General features: G+C 47.2%; 1 protein-coding gene across 1 annotated transcript; it reads left to right on the top strand.

Moving 5' to 3' along the window:
* The first annotated feature begins 520 nt into the window (after window positions 1-520).
* On the top strand, window positions 521-25,541 carry LOC148526761 (uncharacterized). The gene is made up of 4 exons (XM_088469853.1): window positions 521-588; window positions 4,225-5,471; window positions 21,912-21,979; window positions 22,555-25,541. Exons 2-4 carry the CDS (start codon window positions 4,380-4,382, stop codon window positions 23,789-23,791), a joined length of 2,397 nt encoding a protein of 798 aa, XP_088325979.1. The 5' UTR covers window positions 521-588; window positions 4,225-4,379; the 3' UTR covers window positions 23,792-25,541.
* The last annotated feature ends 1,969 nt before the right edge of the window (window positions 25,542-27,510 follow it).

Genomic DNA, 27,510 nt, shown 5'->3' with positions numbered 1-27,510 from the left:
CATAGCATATACACCAGGTCTGACCAGCCGCAGATACTGCAAGTCTCCTCGCACGCAGAAAGCTCTCAAGCTGCGCGTGCAATCACAGTGGCTAATTTATGCAGAAAACGGCGTTCAAACGTACAGGCACGCCTGTGTTTCTGTGACCACGCCCCCGTTACCATCCCCCAAATACTCACAGCCTGTCGCTCACTCTGCGATAGATTCCTCTGTGCGTCCGTAATTGCAGTGCGAACGTTGCGCACCCCCAGTGCGGATTATACGCAGGAGCGTTGGCAAACAATTGCCTGATGTGCTTCCGTAGTTGCACTTGCGATCGGTACTGAATTAGGCCCAGAGTCTTACGCAATTCCTACCGTAGATTAAAGCTGTGTCTCATCTGAGTAGAATGTTAGCAGTGAGCAGATGCTGAAGTGGTTACTGCAGAGCTTCCTTGTACTAAACGACATCACCGTTGGGGAATTTCATTGGCTGCTATAACAGGTGACTTATTTACCTCCGCCCCCAGTTTCTTCAGAAACGAAACTTCATTCACTCTAAGACCAGTTACACATATCTTCATTCAGGAGGTTAAGAAGTCATTGTAAGGTAAATGTATGTTATCCTGACTTCTCTACTTCTTTATGTAACGTATTATTGTATTATTACCCTGTGTGTAGCTGCTAGCAGCACCTACAGTATGTACAGAATAGAGATGGGAAAGTTTGCTGTATGTATGTTATTGTAATTATGTAACTATCAGCATATAAACAGAATTTTTTAATGAATGCAGTGTGATGCATGTAATGCAGTGCTGTAGAGTTATTTTCTGAATCTCATTGATTTAAAATAACATCAATTTAATAGTAAGGAGCAGATTTATGTGATAATGGGGTAGATGTATTATAGCGGCACTCTTTACCGAGGCGAAGCAGGAAGCACTACCGATGAGATATATGAACATCTCATCAGCCGCAGAGGGGGAGCATTAACTCCTCCCTCCGGCGCTACCCACTAGACACCCCAGTACATCAGCCTAGTGCTGATGCACTGTGTGTCAGTCCCAGCCAGCTCCACTCGCAAGTATTGCAAGATCCCCGCGTGCAGCCCTGGAGCCGGCAGCCACCGTAGCAGGGACAGCGCTGTCCCTGCTGTGGGAATAGGGCAACGCCAGGCTGCAGCTGTCGATAGCGACAGCTACAGCGGGCAGAACAGTCAGGCAATCTGGCCGTTCATACATTGCCCAGGCTATCGGCGCTGCAATCTTGTAGATAGCAGCGCCGATAATGACAGGGGCACTTTACCGCTCAACCCCTGGTCATACATCGGGGAGAAGCAGTATCCGCGCTCATAACGTGCGCCGATACCGCTTCTGAGCTTCATACATCTCCCCCAATAATGATTAAGGGCCTGATTCAGCCCGGATCGCAACTGCTATCGCAGCATTGAATGACATAATTGGCACCACCTGTGGATCTTTAACATGTGTGAGCCAGTAATGAATACACTTCTGCACCTGGAGATCTGGAAAACATGCACTGTTGGGGATGCACTGCTATAGACCATCAATAGGGTTAATTATTAATACCATATAATAGTACACTATCCAGTACATGATTAGACCAATCTGTATATACAGTATATGTCCAGGGCAGTGCTAGGTTCTTTTGCTGCTCCCCCAGACTCCCGGACTTGCTCCAATGCTCTGGAATGGTGCCCAGCCCCACATCTGAAATAAAAGCATTCAGCTGAGGCAGGATGGGGCACATCCACTAGGTGACAATGAAAAGACTGAACAATAACGATATCATTATCGTCCATTTTACTGTGCAGTGCCTAAACTGAACGATATGTCGTTCACTGTGGACACCCTCCATCATCCCCAAACATGACCAATCTGTCAATATCAGATTGTCAATAGCAGATTGACCGGCATGTTCGGCCGATGATTGATATCGGAAACGACCAGCGGGAGCACTCATTGCTGGTCGTTTCAAACATTTTAGTGCCCGATTCATGCCCAATTAATGGACGACTGAATGATAACAATGTCGTTATCGTTCAGTCGTCCATTAATATCTGCAAGTGGATGTGCGCCTTTACTGTGATCGCTGGTCCTGTATATGCTGGAATTATGACATACAGTGCACTTTGTATGACACATATTAAAGATGGATAAGTGCTAATTCTGTCCTATTCATGGACTGGGCACACTCGCTATAAAATCAAGCATTAGTAAACCCCCCTCTAGAAATCCTGCGTTTGCCGCTGATGTCTATGCCAAATATGCACATATAAATAACATTATAGAAACTATAAAATAATCAATGTTCTTTGTAGAAGGAGAGAATGACAGTTAGTGACATGTAAGGGCTGATGGTCTCAGGGCCGGCTCGAGGAGTGTGAAAGTACCCCCGCCCTTTACCCCATGCCGCCAGATACTTGCTGTTAGTTCCAGAGGAGGTAAGGGGTGGCGGCAGTAGGCTGGGAAGAGATGATGGCGTGCCGAGAGTGCGCGCACAGTGCGGAATGCCAGGACTGATGTACAGCCACAGTCCATCCCTGCAGGTAACAATGAATAGAGTCCCAGAATGATATAATAGGAAAACATATCCCGATACCTTGCAGCTTCAGGCCTCACAAATTGTACTTTATACCATTTGGCCCTCAAATTTCTGGGATTGGAGGGAGCGAGCAGGGGCATATTAATGCCTGAGGGGGCCTGTGTGCAGCGGGCCCCCTACTCTGTGCAGCGCCCTCCCCAGCACGGGATCTTACCTTTCTCTGGCAGGCAGGTCCCTCCTCCCCCGCTGCACCATCTTCCCAGGACACCTGACACATCCAGGGTTAAATATGGGGTTCCTTGAAAAATCCTCGAAAACAATTGGGACTCTCATTTGAATTATTTTGTTTTTCCTGTTTCCTTTGGATCTTTTGCACCAACCATGAATTAGTGGTACAGTATGTTTAGATACTAATGATATTGTCTGCTGCTGCGGACATAAAAACAGTGGGCAGGATGGCCTTCCACATGCATCATCGGAAACACATGGCCGATCTCACGCATTAGTGTAAGGAAGTAATAATTGCGATCACAGCTGCGATTAAGCACGCAGGTATGCTACGAAAATATGCTAATGAATGCAACCGCAAAGCTGTCACACAGCCAGCATAGAGACGCCCAGTACCACTATCTCACATCTGTAATACCTTGCAGTCCTGCGTATATTATTATTATTATTGTTTATTTATATAGCACCACAAGTGTTCCGCAGTGCCTTACAAAGTACATAACCAAAAAAGTGACTTACTGTACAATACAATACAATGCAGGACAAGGACAATATACATTGATACATTGGTGGCTATAACACCCAAAAAAGCAACAGAGCATAAGCAACCAAGTGTTAGGTGTCCTAGTGGTGAGTAAGAAGTAGATGAAAATAAAGTAAGGAGAAACTCAAGAGGGTAGAGGGCCCTGCTCGTAAGAGCTTACATTCTCAAGGGGAGAGGCAGACAGACAGGCATGATACAGATGGGAAGACAGGGAGGAGGGAGCATGTACTGTAGCAGCAAGTTAGGATGAGAGCTGGAAAGCATTGATGACATAGTGGGTCTTGAGAGCCACTACACATTAGGAACATCGAGTAACATTGGTCCCTTCCGCACAATTACAAAAGGTCTGATCTTACTCAGAAATTGCTAACCTCATTGCACGTAGTGAGAACTCCTTCTGTAATACCACATGGTGTGTCTTGGTCATACTTGCCTACTCTTCTGGAATGGCCAGGAGGCTCCTAAAAATTGGGTGGTGCTCCCGGCCGCCTGGAAAAGCAGGCAAGGAGTGGTTGGAGAAAGGCAGGCGTGCCTGTCCGTTTCAACGCCGTTGCATGGGCTTGCATAATTTAGGCAAGTATGGCCAAGACGCACTGTGTGGTATTACAGAGTCTACAGATGCTCAAACTTGGCGTCTCAGTTCTTGCACATACATACAGTATGCACATATGTACACCCGGGAAGGACTTTATAACAGCATTTGCATAAAGTGATAGACAGGCGACCACCAATAGTCTCAGTCTCTGTTGCATCTGTGTCAGGCCCATTGTTAGATATAATTATAATTTACCTGCACGTTAGCGGCTTATTGAAGTTGATTACGTAGTGCCTTGTTTGACCACTGTTTATTATGTTGGATTTGATCTGCCATTCTGTAACTAATGTTTGTTTTACTTTGTGTGCATTCAGGAAGTGAAGAAGGCGGCCATGCCGGTATGCCGATAGCCAGATAAATTGTAACTGGCATTGAGGAGTTTATTGACGCCAGGAACACTACACAAGGAGAGAAAACAGTCTACAATCCCAGTTCCAGCCAAACATCGCCGACCATTGTTACAGTCATCATGTCATATTTTGGGAAAATAGATGAATTTGATCTGGCAAATGATGACTGGCTGGTGTACACTGAAAGGCTGGAGCAGTACTTTATCGCAAACGATATTGATAATAAGAAACAAGTGGCAGTGCTATTATGTGTTATGGGGGGGAAAGCTTATGGAGTATTACGCGGTTTAACCACCCCTGAGAGACCAGCTAACAAACCATTTGCAGAGATTGTAAGGATTATGCAAGATCATTTGTCCAGTAAGCGGCTACTGATTACTAAACCAATTCGATATCATGAAAGGAACCAGAATGAGGAGGAACACATCACTGATCACGTGGCAGGACTGAAGAGACTGTCAGAACACTGCCAGGTTGGTGATGGGTTAGATGATGCCCAGAAAGCATACTTGTCTACCCTCCCGGAAAGGCCTGAAGGCTCCAAAAAATCGTGTGGTACTCATGGTAACCCAGAGAGGTGGATAAGACTCCCGGGGTCTGGGGACCCTGGGCCGCTGCGGCCCACTTCCCCGGAGAAGTTGGTGGCACAGTTGGCCAATGACGCATTTCGTATTGAATCATGTAATCATAGCTCAGCCGGCCGCTCCACAGTGCCGGTAAGATCAGTATTGCATAGCGGGGGACCGAGCTACAAGGACACAATTACATCGTCATGTCCACAACGCAGCCCACCTCCGCTAAGCCCTGCCCATCGCTGCCCCCAGACCTGCCCAACTCCACAGAGCCATGCCCTTCGGAGGAGGCAGCCAAAAGGTAGATCTTTGCGTGGAATTACTAACGAAAGTGTGCAAAATAAACTGCTAACAGAAACAGAACGTCCATTTCAACGTGCAGAGCAGATAGCGGTGTCTACGGAAACAGAAGCTAAAGAGGGCACTGTCCTGCAAACAAGAGACAAGGAAGTGTCTACTATTAACAAAATGGAGGCAACTTTTACCTCAGCTAATATAAGCTACCAATATGGCAGAGGCTCACATGTTCCAGGGGAACGCATCTTCCAGAATGAGCTCTGTAGAAAGTGCAATAAAAAGGGGCATATGGAAAGAGACTGCCCGGGACCAGCAAACAACGAAGAGACAACAAATACAATTGTGAGTATTACGACGGAATACACATACAGTAAGTCTGCTTTAGAGAAAAGCATTTCTCAAAAGGGATCGGCCAGTTTATAACTTTTCTATATGGATTCATAAGAGAACTGTGCTCCTCCCCTATAGTGTACTGCCATAAATCAGTGTGGATATTTCCAAATCCACGGTTGTAAACTAAGGAGGTGTAAATGGGGCTATTGTGGTGCATACAACGTATATAGGGCCTCATTCCGAGATTTACGCGAATCCAATCGCAGCTGCATTTACTCACGGATCGTAGTTACTAAAATATGCTAACGCCTTCCAAAGCTTAGCCGAGAATAGGGACGCCCACTGCTGCCTTCTCATATCTGTCCGACAATGTAGAACAGCGCAAACATCGGTAACATCAACGCGGAACGGGCACTCACGCAGCATGTAAGAGAAGTCTGACCAGCCGCTAACACCGAGACTCTCCTGACATGCTGCACAGGAGATTGCAGTGTATAATTAATGCACGTCCATGAAACGGCGTGCAAACCATCCGACACATGTGCGTTTTTCTAACCATCCCCCGTTACCACTCCCAAACGCTGACTACCTGTCACTCACTTTGCGAGTGAATCCTCTGTTCGAGCGTGATCACAATACAGTCGTCTGCAGTGCAGCATTCGTGCATGTGCAATGGCGATTAATCACTCAGTCTGCGTAAATAACAGCATTGCTTCCATCTCAGAAGCAGGCCCATAGCTTATAGTATGTTGTTTACTTCTTACAAATGAAAATGCTGTTTAGTACATAAAGACTGATAAATATGTAAGGGGGAGGTTGGTAGGCAGCGGTTGTGTATGTAATCCCGGCTGTCGGGATGCCGCTGGTCAGAATCCCGACAGCCAGAATCCCGTCACCCATAGGGAAGACAGGTAAGTATTTTTTGAACCCCTACCATAACCCTCCCCCCAGTGCCTAAACCTAACCTCCCCCTCCCCGGTGCATAAAATCTAACCTCTCCCATAGTGCCTAAACCTAACACCCCCTCCCCAGTGCCTAAATCTAACCTCCCCCCTAGTGCCTAAACCTTACCTCCCCCTCCCTGCACCTTAAACCTAACACCCCCTCCCCGGTGCCTATATCTAAGGTCCCCCCTAGTGCCTACCCCTAACCCTCCCCCTAATGCATAACCCTAACCCCGCTACCTAACCCTAACCTCCCCCTAACACCTGTAATGGAAAGGAATGTTCCCAGAGTGACGAGAAAGGGTGTGTGTCATGTTGACACGCCCCATTTTTCAGTGGCCACGCCCCTCATGGCATATGACCACACCCATTTTTGCCAAGCGTGCACAGGGGAGGGGTCCATTTTTCCCATGGCCCCAAATACCCTAGCTATGCCACTGGGGTTCACATGTACATTACAATACAGGTATTTTATTGGCTGATGTAGAGAAAAGGGATGGGTTAATGTATAATAATTTATTATTATACATTAACCCATGTGTCTGTGATCTTTGAGCACTATCTTATGATGCCTCGTCATCACTGTGGATCCTGGTGACATTGAGTGACATCCAGTAGATAACGTATTGTTGGTTCTACTCTTTAAAACAATAAGAACAAGGGTTATGTTTGTCATCCCCGCCAGAGTCAGTGAAAACCTAGGGTGTAGCGACAGTAAGGAGAATCTCCAGTCCTTCATTGGATTAAGGCACAAGCCTTGCTACAATATATACTGTATATTTCAGCAGCAGCATCTATTTAAGCAGAAAGTAACTGGGAGAAAAGTACTCGTATGTATATGTATACCACCCTATACCAGTGGTTTATTCAGTTTTGTGTTACTTGAACATACAGAAATGACTTTACATTCATCAGCTGTGTTGTAGATGTTGATGCTGGGGTACATATTTTATTAAACCAATGTGCCATAATATATTACAACAATTAATATCAATCCCATCATTACATAGTGTAGTATTTGCGTAAACCATATTGTAATGGAATAGGATTAAAATACCGGTGGCTCAAGATCCCAACAGTGACAGGCCGACGTGAAGATTCCAACGCCCGGTGGTAAGTATGCTAACCCTGCCCTCTCCCCCTGGCCTAACCCTAACCTTTCCTCAGGGGTGCCTAACCCTAACCTCCCCTCCTAGTGCCTAACCCTAACCTCCTCCCCATGGGTGCCTAAATCTAAACCCCCCTCCCCGCACCCTAAACCTAACCCTCCCGGGGGGGTGCCTAACCGTAACCTTCCCCCTAGTGCATAACCCTAACCCCCCTTACCACTAGCCTTACCCCTGGGGAGTGCCTAACCCTAAGTCCCTACGGGGGTCCCTAAACCTAACCCCCCATCCACGGGCTAAGTGTATACTTACCCGGCAGAGAGGATGATTGGTCCGGCATCCACGGCATTCAGGTGCTGGGATTAACATAAGCATCGGTATTTCAACGCCAATGTTAAATCCATTGCCAGGATTACGCTGTCGGGATTGATTGATTGCGCCCGCCAGTCTCATAACTACATCTCCTTGTAATACCTTGTCCTATTTAACTAAAAGCATCCTAGTCCTTGTATTGAGGTGCGTATCCACTTGCCAACTAGGAAAGACAGTACGATTATGACATCGTTATCGTACATTCGTTCCTCATCTCTGTAGTGCCTACACTAAATGATATGCCGCTCAGTGTAGGCACCCTCCCTCCTCCCTGAACATGGTCAAACTGTCGTTATCGGCAGATTGACCGGCATGTTCAGGCAATGACTGATGTCGGAAGCGACCAGCGGTTGCGCGCATTGCTGATCGTTTCCAACATCTTCATGCCTGATTTGTGCACGCTTAATGAGCGATTGAACGATAACGATGTCGTTATCGTTAAATCGCTCTGTTTAATCGGCAAGCGTATACTCGGCTTTAGAGAAAGCTTTAGAGAAAGCTTTTTTTTTTAGTATATCTTGAAATTGTTTTATTTTATTTTCAATTGTGCTGTAGTTAGCAAAAATATTGAAACGTTATACTGTTGTTTGGACCACAAAGGTAAATTAGATCTACTATTAGGAGACAATAACCTTTTCACATATTTTGAAGTTACTAGAAATGTGATATTGATGTGTTACAGGATAGTAAGAGTAATGCTGGGCATACACTGCCAGATAAAATGTCTGTCAGACCGACAAACATTTTATCTGGCTGCCTGCCAGCCGCAGATGTCGCCGGCATACAATGTGAGAGAAATCTCACAGTGTATAGCCCGACATCCGCGCTCCGCCCCCGGGGGGAGGAGACATTTCCCTGTTCCTTCCCCTGACATCTGTGCTCCGCCCCCGGGGGAGGAGACATTTCCCTGTTCCTTCCCCTGACATCTGTGCTCCGCCCCCGGGGGAGGAGACATTTCCCTGTTCCTTCCCCTGACATCTGTGCTCCGCCCCCGGGGGAGGAGACATTTCCCTGTTCCTTCCCCTGACATCTGTGCTCCGCCCCCGGGGGAGGAGACATTTCCCTGTTCCTTCCGTAGGAAGGAACACAGGAAATGTCTGTCTGTCGGCTGCGCTGGGCATACACTGCCCGATGCGGCCGACAGTTTCCCGGGTAAATATCGCATCGGATGGGCATGCTGGACAATCCAGCATGCCCGACCGAGCAATTTTTAACCCTCGGTCGCCCGCATACACGCTGCAATTATCGCGGCGATCCGCCGATATCGGGCGGATCGTCCCGATAATTGCAGCGTGTATGGCCAGCATAAGCAATATTACCACATACCAAAAATATACCTTATGGTAGATGCCTATTGGCCTATATATAATTATCAGTATTTCCTCGAGGCTGAAGTAGAGATGGCCTCTCAGTAATTTTGGGTAACTGTTGGCACTTATAATGATTTTGCCATATTATTAATGTCATGATGATGGGGTAACAGTCAGTGTCAACAGTCACATAGGAACCATAGGTGGGTGTTGCTACCTACTTACTACAGCACTCGACTCCAGATATCCAGCCAGTCGGGCTATTATATTTAACAATTTAAAATTCCTATCATTTCTATTACTAAAATTGCCTTTATCATAAACATTACAAGGTCTAACAATCTCTTATCTTCCTTCTTCTTTGTGGGGTTCAGGTTGAGCAGGACAGCCTCACCTGCTCCACTCTCCTCTATTACCCCCTTACCATTCCAGACCATTTATTTATTTACTGTTTGAACAGTTCCTCCAAAGCTGGGGTCAGATTAGTCTCCCCATTGGTGCCTCTTGCTTGAGAGCTGAAAGGCATCGGGTCTGCTACTCTCTTGCTATGCGAGGTGAAGCATGGATCCAGATAGGCTTCTCAGCAACCTTAACTGCAGTGGAGGTAGTTAGGAGCATCTTGGTACGATCTATAAAGGAACAAACTCACCAGGCCTCACATCATGGCAATGATCTATTAATGGTTGGTGAGCATCGTGGGGGTCTACATGTTTCATCTCAGTGGCCACTTTCTGATAAAAGCTACAAATTAATGAGGTATATATTTAATAATTGTATACCAATTAGTTCTATACCAAAATACACTATCAGCAGTTTGTTGTACTATTCTTTCGGAAGCTCCTGAAGATGTCACAAAGCTATCTATTGTTTCTTTGTTAATTAAATCATGTTACTCTACCCCCTTTGGGAATTTCATATACTCCCAAGAGAGCCCATGGGCATAACCTATTATTTCAATAAATGCATAACAGGGAGGTAAACCGGAGAGTGGAAAATCAAGTAAGAATGACATAAGCACTGAATTTTCAGGTACAGAATTGTCTGAGCTATCAATAGTATTCTCTAAAGGTGGGTACACATTAGGGATGTGCGCCAGACCATTTTTGCCGGATTTGGATTTGGTTCTAATTAGGGATGAGCGGGTTCGGTTCCCTGAGAACCGAACCCACCCGAACTTCGGGGATCCGGGGCGATCCGAGCCCAAGGTCGGATCTCCCTGTCTGCCCCGGATCCCTCTCCCGAGGCAAAACCTCGAGATCTGCTGTCGGATCTCGAGGTTTTGCCTCGAGCGGCCATTTTAAAAAAAATGCCTTTGCCTTTAATGGGCAAAGTGCTGATTGGCTGACAGAGCCGTCTGTCACGGCTCTCAGCCAATCAGCATTATGGTGCTCATTTGCATGTAGCACGGACTCGTGAGATCCGTGCTACATGCATCTGTGTGATTGACAGTGACACAGAGCACAGATGGGTCAGTGAGACCCGTCTGTGCTGCTGTGTATTTCAATGACACAGATGCACACACGGACCAGGAGATCCGTGCTACTTGCATCTGTGTCATTGACACAGAGCACTGACGGGTCCGTGAGACCCGTCTGTGCTGCTGTGGTAAAAAAAAAAAACCTGTGTAAAAGAAGAAAAAAATGGCGTGCCCCCCCCCCCAAAAAAAGAGCAACCAGCCCCGGGCATTAGTGACCCAGTGCTGGGTGTGCTTAAATACAGGGGACAAACGATGTAGGGGTCCCCTGTACTTAAGCACAACCAGCACCGGGCTAGTCAGAACCAGCGCTGGTTGCCAAAATACGGGGGACAAACGACATAGGGGTCCCCCGTATTCTGCGCAACCAGCTCTGGGCTCTGATCCGGTCCTGGTTCTGGAAATACAGGGGAAAAAAATTAGTAGGGTTCCCCTGTATGTTCCAGAACCAGCACTGGACTTTTTCTAGCGGGGGGCTGATGCCACAGCCAGGGGAGCCCTTTCACCGGGCCCCCCAGCCGCAGCATCAGCCCTGACCGCTAGTCAGCCCAGGCCGGGGATCCCTGGAGAGCTGGGGACCCCCTCAATAAAGGGGTCACCCTCTCCAGGGCACCCCAGGCCCAGGCTGATAGCCCGGGGCTATCCCCGCCACCCCTGGTGGCGGTGGGTGGTGGGTTGATTGTGTGGTGTGGTGTAAATAAAGAATATCAAACATTGTCTTTACAAGTAGAACTGCAAGTCCCAGCTAGCCTGTCCCGCATGCTGGTACTTGGAGAACCACAAGTACCAGCATGCAGGGCATTAAGGGCCCACTAGTACCTGTAGTTCACCTGTAAAAAAAATGTTTAAAAAAACACAGGACAAACATACATACATTAAACATACATACATACACACACACATGTACACATACTCACCTATGTAACATCGTCCACTTGTCCGGTAAAGTATCCATAGGGGACCTGTGAAAAAAAACATACTCACCATCTCCTATGCGAGGTTCTGTCCTCTTCGTTCCAAAGTAGGCATCCCCGGACTTGGCAAAAAAACAAAACGAAAACGCGATCCACAAACTTAGTACCGTTCTATAGAACGGTTTTCCCGAATGAGAGCTTAGCGGCGGGGTATCACCATGGAAACCCCGCTGCTAAGTGTTCATTGGCTGAGAGAGGTCATCTCCCGTCTCTCAGCCAATGAACGGCTCCCTCCATTGTAGTCAATGGTGGGAACCGCAGGGTAAACTTTAATAACCTTGCGGCTCCCACCATTGACTACAATGGAGGGAGCCGTTCATTGGCTGAGAGACGGGAGATGACCTCTCTCAGCCAATGAACGCTTAGTAGCGGGGTTTCCATGGTGATACCCCGCCGCTAAGCTCTCATTCGGGAAGTACCGTTCTATAGAACGGTACTAAGTTCGTGGATCGCGTTTTCGTTTTGTTTTTTTGCCAAGTCCGGGGATGCCTACTTTGGAACGAAGAGAACAGAACCTCGCATAGGAGATGGTGAGTATTTTTTTTTTCACAGGTCCCCTATGGATACTTTACCGGACAAGTGGACGATGTTACATAGGTGAGTATGTGTACATGTGTGTGTGTGTGTATGTATGTTTAATAAACTTATACTGTCACGGTGTGTGTGTCCTGTGTTTTTTTTAAAAATTTTTTACAGGTGAACTACAGGTACTAGTGGGCCCTTAATGCCCTGCATGCTGGTACTTGTGGTTCTCCAAGTACCAGCATGCGGGGCAGGCTAGCTGGGACTTGCAGTTCTACTTGTAAAGACAATGTTTGATATTCTTTATTTACACCACACCACACAATCAACCCGCCACCCACCGCCACCAGGGGTGGCGGGGATAGCCCCGGGCTATCAGCCTGGGCCTGGGGTGCCCTGGAGAGGGTGACCCCTTTATTGGGGGGGTCCCCAGCTCTCCAGGGATCCCCGGCCTGGGCTGACTAGCGGTCAGGGCTGATGCTGCGGCTGGGGGGCCCGGTGAAAGGGCTCCCCTGGCTGTGGCATCAGCCCCCCGCTAGAAAAAGTCCAGTGCTGGTTCTGGAACATACAGGGGAACCCTACTAATTTTTTTCCCCTGTATTTCCAGAACCAGGACCGGATCAGAGCCCAGAGCTGGTTGCGCAGAATACGGGGGACCCCTACGTCGTTTGTCCCCCGTATTTTGGCAACCAGCGCTGGTTCTGACTAGCCCAGTGCTGGTTGTGCTTAAGTACAGGGGACCCCTACGTCGTTTGTCCCCTGTATTTAAGCACACCCAGCACTGGGTTACTAATGCCCGGGGCTGGTTGCTCTTTTTTTGGGGGGGGGGCACGCCATTTTTTTCTTTTTTTACACAGGTTTTTATTTTTATTTTTTACCACAGCAGCACAGACGGGTCTCACGGACCTGTCATTGCTCTGTGCCAATCACACAGATGCATGTAGCACGGATCTCCCGGGTTCGTGCTACATGCAAATGGGCACCATAACGCTGATTGGCTTCCTGTCTGCCACTGCAGTGCCACTACTAGATGGGCCACGTGTTTGTGCCGCCCACTTGTGTCGCTTAGCATAGTCATCCAGCTACCTCGGTGCAACCTTTTGGCCTAAAAACAATATTGTGAGGTGTGAGGTGTTCAGAATAGAGTGGAAATGAGTGGAAATGAATGTTATTGGGGTTATTAATAGCGTAGGAACAAAAAAAGGCCCATTTTATGTGATTTTAGCGTTTTTTTTTATTTTTTAAGAAAAAATCCAGATCCAAAACACAAAAGCCAGAACCCAAAACACGGAAGGGTGGTTTTGGCAAAACCAATCCAGATCCAAAACACGAAGAAAGATCCAGATCCAAAACCAAAACACAAAACACGAAAAGTGGCCGGTGCACACCCCTAGTTCTAATTTGTCGGCCGGCTTTGGATTTGGATTTGGATTTGCCAAACTGCGGTGACTGGTTTTGGATTTGGATTTGGATTTTTTTTACAAAAATTGACAAAAAAAGCTAAAATTACATAAATTGGTCCTTTTTTTCTTCTTAGAGTATTATTAACCTCAATAACATTAATTTACAGTCAATTTAGAACACCTCACAGCTTATAATATTGTTTTCAACATTATTGGACAAAGGTTGCAGTGAGCTGACTGGTTACTAAGCGACAAAGCAGCAGCGCAGCAGCACAGACACCACAGTATAAAGCACATCTATGACACATTGCCACACAGCAGTGGCAGAATGAAAAGTAGTGCACCCACCCAGTGGGGTACGGCCAGCAGAGTCACAGTACTTGTTTACAAAGTGGGCTACGGCCCTAGGAGTCACAGTGCACAATCTTATTCACATTACACCACACAGAGGGCCTGATTCAGTCCCGGTCGCAAGCGCTGAGCGCTCGCTACCGGGTCGATGGTGGCCCACAACGCATGCGCACGACGGAGCCGGCTCCGTCGTGCGCATGTGCGAGACCTGGCTAGCAACGAGCAATCCGTCGCTCCGGGTCTTGCACCAAAGGGGGCGAGCTGTCGATGTTGAGTGACAGCTCGACCCCTTTGGTGGGCGGGCCAGGTGGGTGGTTGCCCAATCGGAGGTGTTCCCATGAGAACACCTACCGTTTGGGGGCGGCCCCACTGACATCACAAGTGACCCTACCACAAGGGTCTCATCGCAAGCCCGATGGTCGCGATGGTCTTGACCATCGCGACCATCATCCTGGCCGCTCGCATTAGCTGTGGGTGGTCACCCACAGCTATGCGAGCGGCCAAGAGGCCACTCCAAAAAAAAAGAAAACCCGGCCCTGATTCAGAGCGAGCGCTCTCTCAGAGTGACCAGGTCTGAATCAGGCCCATAGTGCCCCTGATTCGCATTACACCATAAAGTAGTGTCTCTTATTTATGTTACGACACACAGTAGTGCCCCTTTTACACATTGCCCACAGTAGTGCCCCTTTTACACAATGCCCACAGTAGTGCCCCTTTTACACAATGCAGACAGTAGTGACCCTTATACACAAAGCCCACAGTAGTAGTGCCCCTTATACAGTGCCCACAGTAGTAGTGCCACTTATACAGTGTCCCCAGCAGTGGTGTCCCTTACACAATGGCCTAGTAGTGGTGCCCCCTATGCAGTCCCTTAGTAGTAGGGCCCCCTATGCAGTGCCCCCAGTAGTAGTATGCCCCCCAGTAGTATGCCCCCCCTTAGCAGGCCCCCAGTAGTAGTAGTGCCCCCCTTAGCAGGCCCCCAGTAGTAGTAGTGCCCCCCCTTAGCAGGCCCCCAGTAGTAGTAGTCCCCCCATTAGCAGGCCCCCAATAGTAGTAGCGCCCCCCCTTAGCAGGCCCCCAGTAGTAGTAGTGCCCCCCTTAGCAGGCCCCCAGTAGTAGTAGTGCCCCCCCTTAGCAGGCCCCCAGTAGTAGTAGTCCCCCCATTAGCAGGCCCCCAGTAGTAGTATGCCCCCCATTAGCAGCCGCTGGCGACTGTGTGTTTGATCTGTGTAGGGCAGACCGCTATCACAGCTCTGCCCTACACTAGAGGAGCCCTGACGTCGGATTCTCTCGCGAGAATCCGACATCAGGAGGCTGCGGCTTGGCCTCGAACGGGCATCCGAGTCAGTCAGGGAACACCCGAACAGAGTTCGGGTGGACACGGTTCCCAATGTTCGGAGCGGTTTCGGATTCCACAGAATCCGAACCGCTCATCTCTAGTACACACTATACAGATATATCTGCAGATCAAGTGATCTGCAGATGATGGTTGTTCGTACACACTGAACAACCATCTGTGCCTGTCCGCAGGTCCCGGCGACCAGGGGGCGTGTCCCGGCAGGCGGGGGGGTGTGTCCCGCCCCCCACCTCGCGACCGCCTGTGCGCACCAGCCAATGGACAGATATGTCTGCAGACCAATGCGATATGTTGGTGAACGCAGACGTTCACCGACATATCACGGGTACACACTGCCCGACGGGCAGCAGATACATTGGCCGATCAATTGATCGGTCAATGTATCTGTCAGTGTGTACCCAGCTTAAGAGTAACTGGGGCCTAGGGCTGAGTTAATATCTATTCCTATTCCATGTACCTGCTATTAAGGTGCATATCCACTAGGCGATAGAGGAACATTGTAATCGTAGTCGTTCCTCATCCCCTATAGTCACCCACAGCTTAGCGAGCGGCCAGGAGGCCGGCTCTTTACAAAGAAGCGGCCGCCCTCATTCAGAGCGAGAGCTCGCATTTTGCGAGCGGCTCTGAATGAGGTCCTTGGTCTTACATTAATGCCCATAAGACTAAAAGGTTTCAGTAGGAATTGCGGTTCGGTAAAAGTTTCCATATGTTTAGATTTCTCCCTGAAATCCATTATTAGGTTCCATTCTGTAATAGCAGAACTTAGTAGCCCGTGGGGTCCCCTATATTGGAACTGTTCACGGACACGTGACTTGTACTATGAATGCAGATATTTACCGAACAAGTGGCAAAGTAGAAAGTGGACATATCTGTGTGTCCCTGTTTACCACATTTAAAGCACTTAAGAGGTTTTTATAACTTATGTTTTTCTAATAGTTGTAAATGTTCCTGCTGTCTTTGTTTGTGTATTGCATAGCTCTTTCCATACAGTATGTCTGCAACAGTGCTGAAATTTAAACTTGTAAGTGGTGTATGTGTTGTGTGACATTTTATATCTGCAAATCCAGTGTCTGTTTGGATAGCACCTGAGTAAGTAACACTTGAATTTGGTGCCGAGACACCAGTTTGGGAAGCTATTAAAGTTGATAGAGATGTCCCCTGGGATACCCAGGTATCAACAATCACTGCTTGGTCATCCAATACTGGCTCTTGATTCTCAACTAGAGTATCACTTTTAGGTGAGAGAGGTTATAATATACTTATATTTTGAAGTGATGGGTTTTCCCTTAAATAAACATTTTGTTGCCCTTTATCTAATTCCCCTCTCCAAAGATGTACAATCTGGAAATGGATCTGTGTGCAGATCCACTGGATGACTAGTGGATCTGCACACAGCCAGGGGCGGAGCCGGGTGATGACGCGGCATTGTGGGTGGAGCCGGGGCAGAGTCGTGCGATCGTGGCTCCGCCTCCTCTTCACAATGCCAGAAATATTGGCATTGTGAAGCAGGGTGCGGGGCCACGATGACGCAATTCAGCACAAATTGCGTCACTGCCCCCCCCACCCGCTGCGGGAGTTTCTATGAGGTAGCGGGGGGCAGGAGGCAGCCGGGAGGCTTGCCTGCCTTTCTGGGGGGTCGGGAGCGGCACCCAATATTCGTGAGGCTCCCGACCAAATAGAGAGGCTAGGCAAGTCTGCCCTGCTGCAGGAAATGGATATTCATTGTCTCTGATAAAGTTAATCCACTCACACAGGCACCTTACACATTTATCTCCATACTCATCCATCATACGAGAAACAGCTGTACCTTCTGGGCACTTTAAATCAGTAGAATTCGTGCCTACATCAATAAACAAAATACACAATAATTTTCAATTATACTGCCTCCACCGGCGAAACTGTATGTCAATGTCCTAAACTGTAGTCACAAGATTATCTTGCTAGCTGCCTCCATCAGCACTCTGCCAAGCTTCTGCGTGTCCACAGCAAAATCACACACGTCTTCTTGTACAAATCTTGTAGAAATCCCCTTACTTTGTGAAAATGTAGAACTCACTGTAATTACACTGATACACCACCACATGGCGCTCTTGTTTTCCAGAACCCTTAGTACAATATATCTTAAAACTTCATAGACTTATTAACCACTATATCAACCTCTCGCACCAAGGATAGGGCTGGTGCAAGTGTTGATTGTGATGATGGCTACTTTTACAAGTGGATGCATAGAGCAGTGCGGTTGCAGCCGTGCTGCCATCTCTGAATACAGGGGAAGATATGTATTTATTTCCTTGCACACAATGCGGCTGACTTGCATGAAACTCTGAATCACGCCCATAGTTTGCTGTCTTTTCTGTAGACATGAGAATTGTTTATTTGTGCCCCATAGCACAGTGGTTTGCATTGTCCTGGCTATACGTCAAAGGGTTCTGATATCTAAGTGGCTGCATATGTTCCTTTATAGTCAGGGTTGCCTACCTTTAATATTCTCTTCCCGGGAGAAGCCCGGGTAAGAGAAGCAGCAGGGGGCCGACGGGGGCGGGGCTTGACGATTCACATCATTAAGCCCCGCCCCCTCATGGTAAAATTGCCGCGATTGGGCACAATTTACATAGGGGGTGGGGCCAAATGCTGTGATTCATGCAGAATCACAGCTTAAGCCCCGCCCCCTTCACGGAGACCCGCGATTGCCGCGGGTATTCTCCTAATTCTGCCCACTTCACTAGGAAGTGGGCAGAATGCGGGAGAAATGCCTACCCTTCCGGGGGTGCGGGGGTTACCCGAAAAATCGGGAGCCTCCCGCGAAAACCGGGAGGGTAGGCATGTATGTTTATAGTTCAGCTATAAACCTGTGATTAGAACATGTGTATGAGTGACACACAGTCTATCATTGGCTGTGTCAGTATTGTCCTTAGTTAGGGTGCCCAGTGTTTCTTGTACTGGTAGGAGAAAAGATAAAGAGGGTAGCCAGCAGCAGTGAGCAAATTTGGTTGTTTGCCATAAGCAAGCTTCACCAGGGATGGTTGTGAAAGGTATCTGTCTGTGATATATGGTTCTTAAAGCTTCCTCCACGTGAGGCTAACTTCTTTTTAATGTAAATGGGGGCAACACACGAGCAATTTGGCTCACACCACTGTTACATGGGCAAAATGTGGAATTAGTGAAATTGTATAAAATGGCAGCATTATAAAAAAAAAAACAAGAGAGACTAAGGGGCTGTGCGCTCGCAAGCGGCCCGATGGTTTGGCACTGCGCATGTGCTGCGTCTGGCGTGCGCGAGCCCCGTCGAGCGACTGAAGGTCAGTCGCTACAGGGCTCGCAACAAGACTGTTGGCTGCGGCTGTCGATGGTGAGTGACAGCTCGCCCCGTTTTTTTGGGCGGGTGGCTGGACAAACGCAGGTGTTCCCTTAGGAACACCTGCTGTTTGTAGGAGGTCTTACTGACATCACAACTGATGTCAGTAGTGGACTTCCTGCTCTATTAGAGCAGGAAGTCCACTCGGCCTTGCGGCAGCCGAGACCCTACCGCAGGGTCTCGTTGCAAGGCCGATGGTCGCGATTTTCGCGATGGTCTCCTGGCCGCTCGCACAAGCTGTGGGTGGTCTCCCACAGCTTTGCCAGCGGCAGGACAAAAAAAATGAATAAAAACGCCCACATTATCTGCGAGCGGCCAGCGGCAACGAGCGGGTCTGAATCAGGCCCTAAATCCACAAGGAACCATGCACATAATGACCATACAATATAACAAATAGCGGTGCACATTGGCCTTGTATATTGTTTAGAAAGGTGGCCAGGCACTGTGGGAATGAGAATGGCTACAGAAACCTCAATTGGATTGGAGGGAGATTAAAGAGCTTGAGTTCATCGTAGGTCATTTCCCTATCTCTAGATTATATCATTGAACTGTGGGCCTGATTCAGAGCCGGACGCTCTGACCAGAGCGCTCGCTCTGAATCAGGGCCGGGCTACCTAAAATTGGAGCGGCCTCTTGGACGCTCGCATAGCTGTGGGTTACCACCCACAGCTTATGCGAGCGTCCATGATGATGGTCGCGATGGTCAAGACCATCGCGACCATCGGGCTTGCGACGAGACCCTTGCGGTAGGGTCTCGTTGCCGCAAGCCCTGGAGTGATTTTGGCTCTATCAGAGCCAAAATCACTTCCACTGACATTACTAGTGATGTCAGTGGGGCCGGACCCAGACGGTAGGCGTTCCCATGGGAACGCCTCCGTCTGGCAGCCAGGGCCCCGGCACGCCCACCAAAGGGGGCGTGCTGTCACTCACCATCGACAGCATGCCCCCTTTGGTGCAAGACCCCGAGCGACGGCTTCCCCGTCGCTCGCCGGGTCTCGCGCATGCGCACGACGGAGCTCCCTCCGTCGTGCGCATGCGCACTTGGGCACCATCGACCCGCTTGCGAGCGTACAGCGCTCGCAAGCGGGTCTGAATGAGACCCTGTCTTCCAAGATAGTATTAAAACCTTACAACATATAACAGGGAAACTCATGCTTATAGATAGAGCATTTCCTAAATTTCCCAAGACACGTCCTGTGGCCTATGCAATCTACAAGGGGGAAAACTGAGCTCCTGTAAGCAATTTAGAAACTGCCAGAATTTTGTCCACAGTGAATTGGAGTTTTTGGGCAACGCAGCGCTTCAGTAGCAAAGAGAAATGACTCACTGATCACTGATACCCTCTGCCCTGAACTGAAGGTAGCTTTGAAAATTTGGCAAGTAGATAGAAATTGTCAAACATTTACTTTGGAGAAGTTTATTTCCAGGAAGATAAATCACAAATACTACTGACTACCAGTACACACACACGTCTTTATCATGTCTATAATTGGCTTGTGCTTGGCATCTCTTTCACAAAAGCCACTTAACAGCAAGCCACAAACTACTAAGTCATACAAGGAGCCCAAAGTGCTATCTGGATGACATAACTGTAATGGATATGGAATCTTTCAAAAACTCACTATGGTCCTACAGCTGATAGAACACTATGGACCTGATTCAGACCTGCTCGCTAGCAAGCGGGCGTTCGTTGCAGATGATGTCCGCCAATGTGTGCATGCATGTAGTTCGCAGTGCGTGTGCGCAAACTAGTTCCGGCGATCGGAATGTAGTCGTTCACCCTGCAAAGACAGCCCAATAGAATGAGTGACATGCAAGGCCATTTGTGGGTGGTAACAGGGGCAGGCCAGTAGTAACGGGGGAGTGGAGTTGCGGATGCAGGCGTGTCAGTGTTTCCACGCCGTTTCTGGGGCGTGCATAATTAACAGGCAGCGTCAAAGTACACGTCACCTGATTGAATATTACACTGAAGTGCTCGCAGTGCTTGCAGTAGGGTACAGTCAACCGCAAGCACTGTGGATAGATTCGATGAAACCCAATGTACTGATGGTTGTATATTCTTCCTGGAGATGACGTACGCTAGTAGGTGGCTAAAGACAGGCTGGTGGGCATCTGTAAGCACAAAGTGTTCGCTCGCCAAGACATAGTGGGCCTGCTTATGCCTTGCCGTGCGAGCGGCTGCCTTGACGTCACTTAGCTGAATTTCCATACGCTGGGAGCGAGCGGTCGCATCTTGCGAGTGGGTCTGAATCAGGTCCTATGTACTAAGAGCCAGCAAGGCAAATGTAAATTCTTCAAAATGTCTGTGGGGACACCATTAAATTGCCAATAAATGGTATTTACTGAAAGTTGTTATGATGCTAACAGTCCCGTAACCACAAGATTTCTCCCAACTGTCATCATTTTTGGTACTCATTCTAGTGACAATTCTCCATGCCTTACACGAGCTATTACAATGTTGCCAGAAATGGTTGGGGTTAGTGGACTGTCGGGCTGAATCAGCATTGGGAATCTGTGTGTGCCCAAGACCAGTGGAGGCTCCAGAGATGGGGCTGCAACGCAGTCAAAACTTCAAATAGGGGAGTCATACCAACTGCCCTTTCGAACGTTGCCAACCACCGCCTGACTGGACTCACTGACATTTGGTGTGACTCCCTATTTGAATATTGGACTGTGCTGCAGCCCCACCTCTGGAACCACCACTGCCCAGGACCTATTTTGCGAGTGTGCTGAATGGTTCCTGCATAATTGCACGCAACCTCTTCAATGGCTCTGTCTGATTGACAGGCAGAGGCATTTAAGAGACAATGCGGGGTCAGTAAGTTTGATTTGATATATACATCAGTCCAGGCTTGCCTACCCGCCCGATTTGGCCGGGAGCTTCCCGATTTTCGGGTGCCGCACCCGTCCCCCGGGAAGGCAGGCAAGACTCCCGGAAGCCGGCATCCCTCCCTACCCCCCGTTAATATCAAAACCCCTGCAGTGGGGGGGCCCGGTGATGCGATTCGCGCTGAATCACATCATCGGGGCCCCGCCCCCTGCTTCACAATGCAGATTCCCGATATAATAACGGCATTGTGAAGAGGGGGGGGGGCACGATCACACAGCTCCACCCCCAAATGTGGCTTTATGGCCGGGCACCGCCCCCCGCTGTTAGCCAACATTCAGCTCCCTCCCGGATGGAGGGAACTGATTGTGGGCAAGTATGCATCAGTCTTGCTTTGTAGCATATACAGTATTCAAAATCAAGTTACTGCATTAAGCATTATTGTACATTACAGGGTAGAAGTGAAGCAGTCAAGATGGATCCTAATAGTATGCGGGACCGCCCTGATGTTCAGGAGATGAGGTTTGTTATTATTAATATTATTAACATTTAATTATATATAGTAGAAACCAGGGGCTAGCTGGCAATTTTTAGCCTGGGGGGCAAATGCAATGAAGTCGCCATGGCTTCTCTAATAGCGCACAGCAATGGCAAAATGGATGTGGCAAAAGAACTGCAGGTGTGGTTTATCTAATAGGGATGCGGTTTAAATGTGTAATGAAATATATAAAAAGGGGACCATTTATCAATAATCACATACTCAATGTGATCTGGGCATGATATTAGCACCCAAAATCGTACTGTGGTATGTGATAATGCTGCTGGAATGTATGCAATAGCACATGCGATGGGCTCGGAGTGAAGTGACCAAATCAGCGGTCCCTTAACTCCTCTATTGGGACCCCTGTGCATGCACGGTCTACTGACCACACTTGTGGGTGGCTGCTGTGTGTGACAGAGAGATAATTAGTGACTGCTGTGTGTGAGAGAGAATGGGTGACTGCTGTGTGTGAGAGAGAGAAGCGGGACAGCTGGGAGGTATGGAATAATCATTGTGTCCACGTAAAATAATGTTTAATTTATTTTATTTTTATCAGAACAGAACACTTACAGAAGACAATGGACACAGCCGAGAAGGATCCTGATAATACGTGGGAAGAAATTCATGAAGAGGAAGTTCAGGAGATCAGGTCTGCCATAGAAAAAGGAGACCTTACCAGGGCAGTTGAACTAATAAATAAAACATTAGAGTGTTTAGAAAATGCCCAATTGAACATTGCAGTAACAGGAGAAGCAGGTGCTGGAAAGTCCACATTTGTTAATGTTCTCCGTGGTTTGAATGATGAAGATGAAGGTGCAGCCAAATCAGGTGTAGTAGAGACCACGATGGAACCAACTGCTTACTCACATCCACATTACGAAAATGTAAAGTACTGGGACCTTCCCGGCATAGGAACACCCAATTTCAAGGCAGAAGATTATTTGCAAAGAGTTGGTTTTGCCAAGTATGACTTTTTTATTATCATTGCATCTGGACGTTTCCGAGATTGCAACATCCAACTGGCTAAGGCCATCCATGACATGAAAAAGAATTTCTACTTTGTGCGATCAAAAATCGATTCAGACATGTCAGCTGCTAAAACAAGAAGACCTAAAACATACAATGAAGAGAGAATCCAGCAAGAGATCCAGGAAGACTGTATTAATGGTTTTATTAAAGAAGGTATTGAAAACCCGAGGGTCTTTCTTCTGGATTTATTGAACTATAAGTATGACTGTCATCTCCTGCAAGAGACTCTGGAGAAGGAACTACCGAAGCACAAGAGAGATGTCTTCCTGCTCTCTCTGCCAAATATTTCTCTGCCTGTATTAGAAAAGAAAAGAGAAGCACTAAGGAAACTGCTATGGAGAAAATCCACCCTCTCCTGTGCCGCTGCTGCCCTCCCTATTCCAGGCCTGGCCATTGCTTGTGATGTCACCATCTTAGTCAAAACGATGAGAGAATACCAGCATGCATTTGGTCTGGATGAGAGTTCTCTCTGCAGGTTATCCACTTTAAGCGGTAAACATATGACTGAACTGAAATCTGCGATTAAATCTCCGCAATCGATAAGTGATATAAATAAGGAGATTGTCATTAAAATGCTTACTAAGGGAACCATGGGAGCAGCCATGTTGGCGGAGCATTTTTTAAACACTATACCAGTGTTTGGCTCTTTGGCTGCAGGAGGGATCGCATATGTTACCACTTCTAGGATGCTAGGTAACTTTTTGCATGAAGCCTGCGATGATGCAGGGAGAGTTTTTCTAAAGGCTGCAGAGACTTCTGTTTAGAAGCAAATAAACTTATATAATTAAAAAAAAAAAAAACAATCTCAACCAATCCATTCAAAATTGTAAATTAAATGTACTGGCTTGTTTGCTATTCTTCTCTAGTTAGAGAAAAAGTAACTTTCACTTAAAACCCAGATACTCTACTAATACTTTTAAGGTTTGCCTGGGTCAAGTGTACAATACTTGGGACCGTGGCTGAACTGGTAATCTGGATAAATCTAGCAAATGCCAAAAGGGCCAATGGCCTAGTGGGCCGGTCTGGCTGTGTGAAGGCCTGGCCGAACAGCTCCCCCTCTAGGTGCTCTGCTTGGCCACCATGCTTAGACAGGGTATGCTGCAAGACTACACCCTCATGATTAAAGGCCACACCCCATGTGGCATGTGGCCACACACCCTTTTCTGTGTGGAGAGGAGTCTGGGGCCAATGCTTAGCCTCAGTCTGTCTGCTTGGGCCAGTAAATGATTTCCCTTCCCATTCGGTGTAAATAGGTTCACTCAAAACATTTGTGGATATTTGTCTGGGACTGTAAATAAGACCTGAGATCTGCATTTACACTTCCTTGTGCTGGCTGTGTATATCCATGTACTGGATACTGCACAAATGCCTCTATTATACCCCAACCCAAGAACAAAGGCACCTTATTGCTCTCAATGAAAATAAATGTTATACTGTATGGGTACAGGTTGGGTACTGGATGCCAGCATTCGGGATCAATGCTGTCAGAATCCAGTAGCCGGCATTCCGACAGGGTTAGAATACCAACACCTGTCATTAGTATCCTAACCCTCCCTACCTGCTACCTAAACCTAACCCCCCCCCCCGTAGTGCCTAGATCTAACCTCCCTCTCTGCAGCCTAAACCTAACCTTCTCTCCTAGTGCCTAGATCTAACCTCTCCCTCTGCAGCCTAAACCTAACCCTCCCCCCTAGTGCCTAGATCTAACCTTCCCCTCTGCAGTCTAAACCTAACCTCCCCTAGTGCCTACAGTATATCTAACCTCTCCCTCTGCAGCCTAAACCTAACCCTCCCCCCTAGCGTCTAGATCTAACCTCTCCCTCTGCAGCCTAAACCTAACCCTCCCCCCTAGTGCCTAGATCTAACCTCTCCCTCTGCAGCCTAAACCTAACCCTCCCCCTAGTGCCTAGATCTAACCTCCCTCTCTGCAGCCTAAACCTAACCTTCTCCCCTAGTGCCTAGATCTAACCTCTCTTTCTGCAGCCTAAACCTAACCTTCTCCCCTAGTGCCAATATCTAGCCTCTCTTTCTGCAGCCTAAACCTAACCTTCTCCCCTAGTGCCTAGATCTAACCTCCCCCTCTGCAGCCTAAACCTAACCCTTCCCCCTAGTGCCTAGATCTAACCTCCCTCTCTGCAGCCTAAACCTAACCTTCTCTCCTAGTGCCTAGATCTAACCTCCCCCTCTGCAGCCTAAACCTAACCTTCTCCCTTAGTGCCGAGATTTAACCTCTTTCTCTGCAGCCTAAACCTAACCTTCTCTCCTAGTGCCTAACCCTAACTCTCCCCCAGTGCCTAACTGTAACCCCAAACCCTTCTTTTAACCCCACTGCATACCGTTGGAATGCCAGCTCCAGGATTCTGACAGGTGTCGGCATTCCGGTTCTGGCATTCTAAGCGCCGGCATCCTGACTGCCAGTATTATAACTACATCCATACTATATATATATATATATATATATATATATATATATATATATCACATCTATACTGTATATCATGAACTATCATGCTTTGCCACAAAACTTATTTTTCAAACTTTAAATAATGAATTGAGAAAAAAAAAAAAAAATTTATATATATATTTCTTTTTACCACACCTTATAGATCGAAGTACACATTTAACAACATGTATTATGTACAACTTGCTTCGCTTAGCTTATAGGATTACCATGTTTTGTCTTTTTACCTAATGAAAAGTGCACTTGTTGAGTTACCAATTACAAATGTACGTTCTACAGGTAGAAATTTATATTATTAGAAATCAAGATCTAAAATTGCCCAATGAAACATTATCAACATAATAAGACAAAGATTTAGCAAATTAAAACAGAGCTTACTGATGTTGCTGCATGAAAGATATATACCCAGCTGAATGGATACAGATAGAGTAAATATATTATTTTAACATAAGATATTAATAAACAAAATGATGAAACACATTATTGTGAATAACGTGTGTACTGTGCCTTTACCACAAATATATTACACTGTAGTCACTACTTCTGTTGTTAATATAGCTCTTGATGTTATAAAATAATTTATGTGCAGTAAATCAGTTATTTAACAAACATCAAACCTTATTTTTTGCAAATAAATTTTATTCCATTTAACTGAAAGGAAAAAAGTAACAAGTGTGGTACTTCTACAGTGAGTAATGTTATGTACTACATGGTCTGCCGAGGGCGCACCTTATAACGCCAAGCTGATGATCAATACAGCTCTCCTTGTGTGCAGCATATAAAGGAGTAGAAAAATCATATATATATTTTTTTCAATATTTTTATTATTATTAATTTATATATGATTTTTATATATATACACACACACGCGCTCGCGCGCACACATTTTTATCCCTGGTTCAAACTCTCTATACAATCTATACTTATAATAAATTTGTAATAGTTGTGTATGTACATAGAAATTTATTTTGCAGAAATATACTCCCTGGGAATGTGTATGTACTATGGAGACAAAAACATTTTTTTCTGAATTTTTGTTTGTCTGTCTGTTCGTTCCGGCACCACGCAAAAACTACGGGATAAATTTGGATTGTGTTTTCAATATTGTATAGCTTAGTCACCTAGAAAGAAACTGAGGTATGTAATATCTCAATGTGACATCAGGGAGAGGGCAATAAAGGGAAAAAAAACTATACTAAAAAATAGATGCTTGAAACTTGGGGGCTCATTCAGACCCGGACACTAAGCTGCGCTCTCACGCAGCCAAAAGGGGCCGGGTATGCAAATGCCGCGATCGCACTGTCTGGTGGAAGGACGCCCTCTATGCCTTAGGGCGCGATGGCAGAGTGAATGCACGCCAGTATAAAGACGCCCACATCTCTCTCTTAGCACATGTCATCTCCAGAAAGTGTGTGATTAATCGGTGACATCGGAGCTGCACGCAGCGCTTGGTGTAGACCCTACCCCACAGCAAGCACTGCGATCACTGCAGGCTGAAATACAACCAAGTGACGTGTACAATGACGCTACTTTGCTAATTATGCACACCGATAAAACTCAGTTTTGACGCCCAGACACACCTGCTTTCCCAGCACCACTCCCCCGTTCACAAGCACCTTCCCCTGTTACCACCCACAAACGGCACTGTCACTCAAATTAGCGTCCAGTCTGTATACTACAAGTGCACGATTCCCGGCCGCAGTAACTGGTTCGCGCATGCGTACTTTGGCACATACGCATGCACAAACATGCGATAATCGCCCTTAGCGAACGCGTCTGAATCAGGCCCTTGGTGCGTGCAGTGTGCGGGCTCCTCAAGCCAAAAATATCTAGATGCATATAAATACAATTTTCTTATTATTTTTGGGACTGTTTATGAACTAATGTTATGCTACTAAAAAAATTTACGGAAATTGCATAGGCTCCTGAATACCATTATATATATTATTCCCAATAGGCTGCACTCGCATACCAACGATATTCATCAAAGGGGTGCTCTACTAAGGTAACAGGCTTTTCCAC

This window comes from Taudactylus pleione, unplaced genomic scaffold (assembly GCF_031769625.1).
Source record: "Taudactylus pleione unplaced genomic scaffold, aTauple2 ptg000094l, whole genome shotgun sequence".
Lineage (NCBI taxonomy): Eukaryota > Metazoa > Chordata > Amphibia > Anura > Myobatrachidae > Taudactylus > Taudactylus pleione.
The sequence above is the reverse complement of the archived record's forward strand: the minus strand, read 5'-3'. Positions and strand labels throughout refer to the sequence as shown.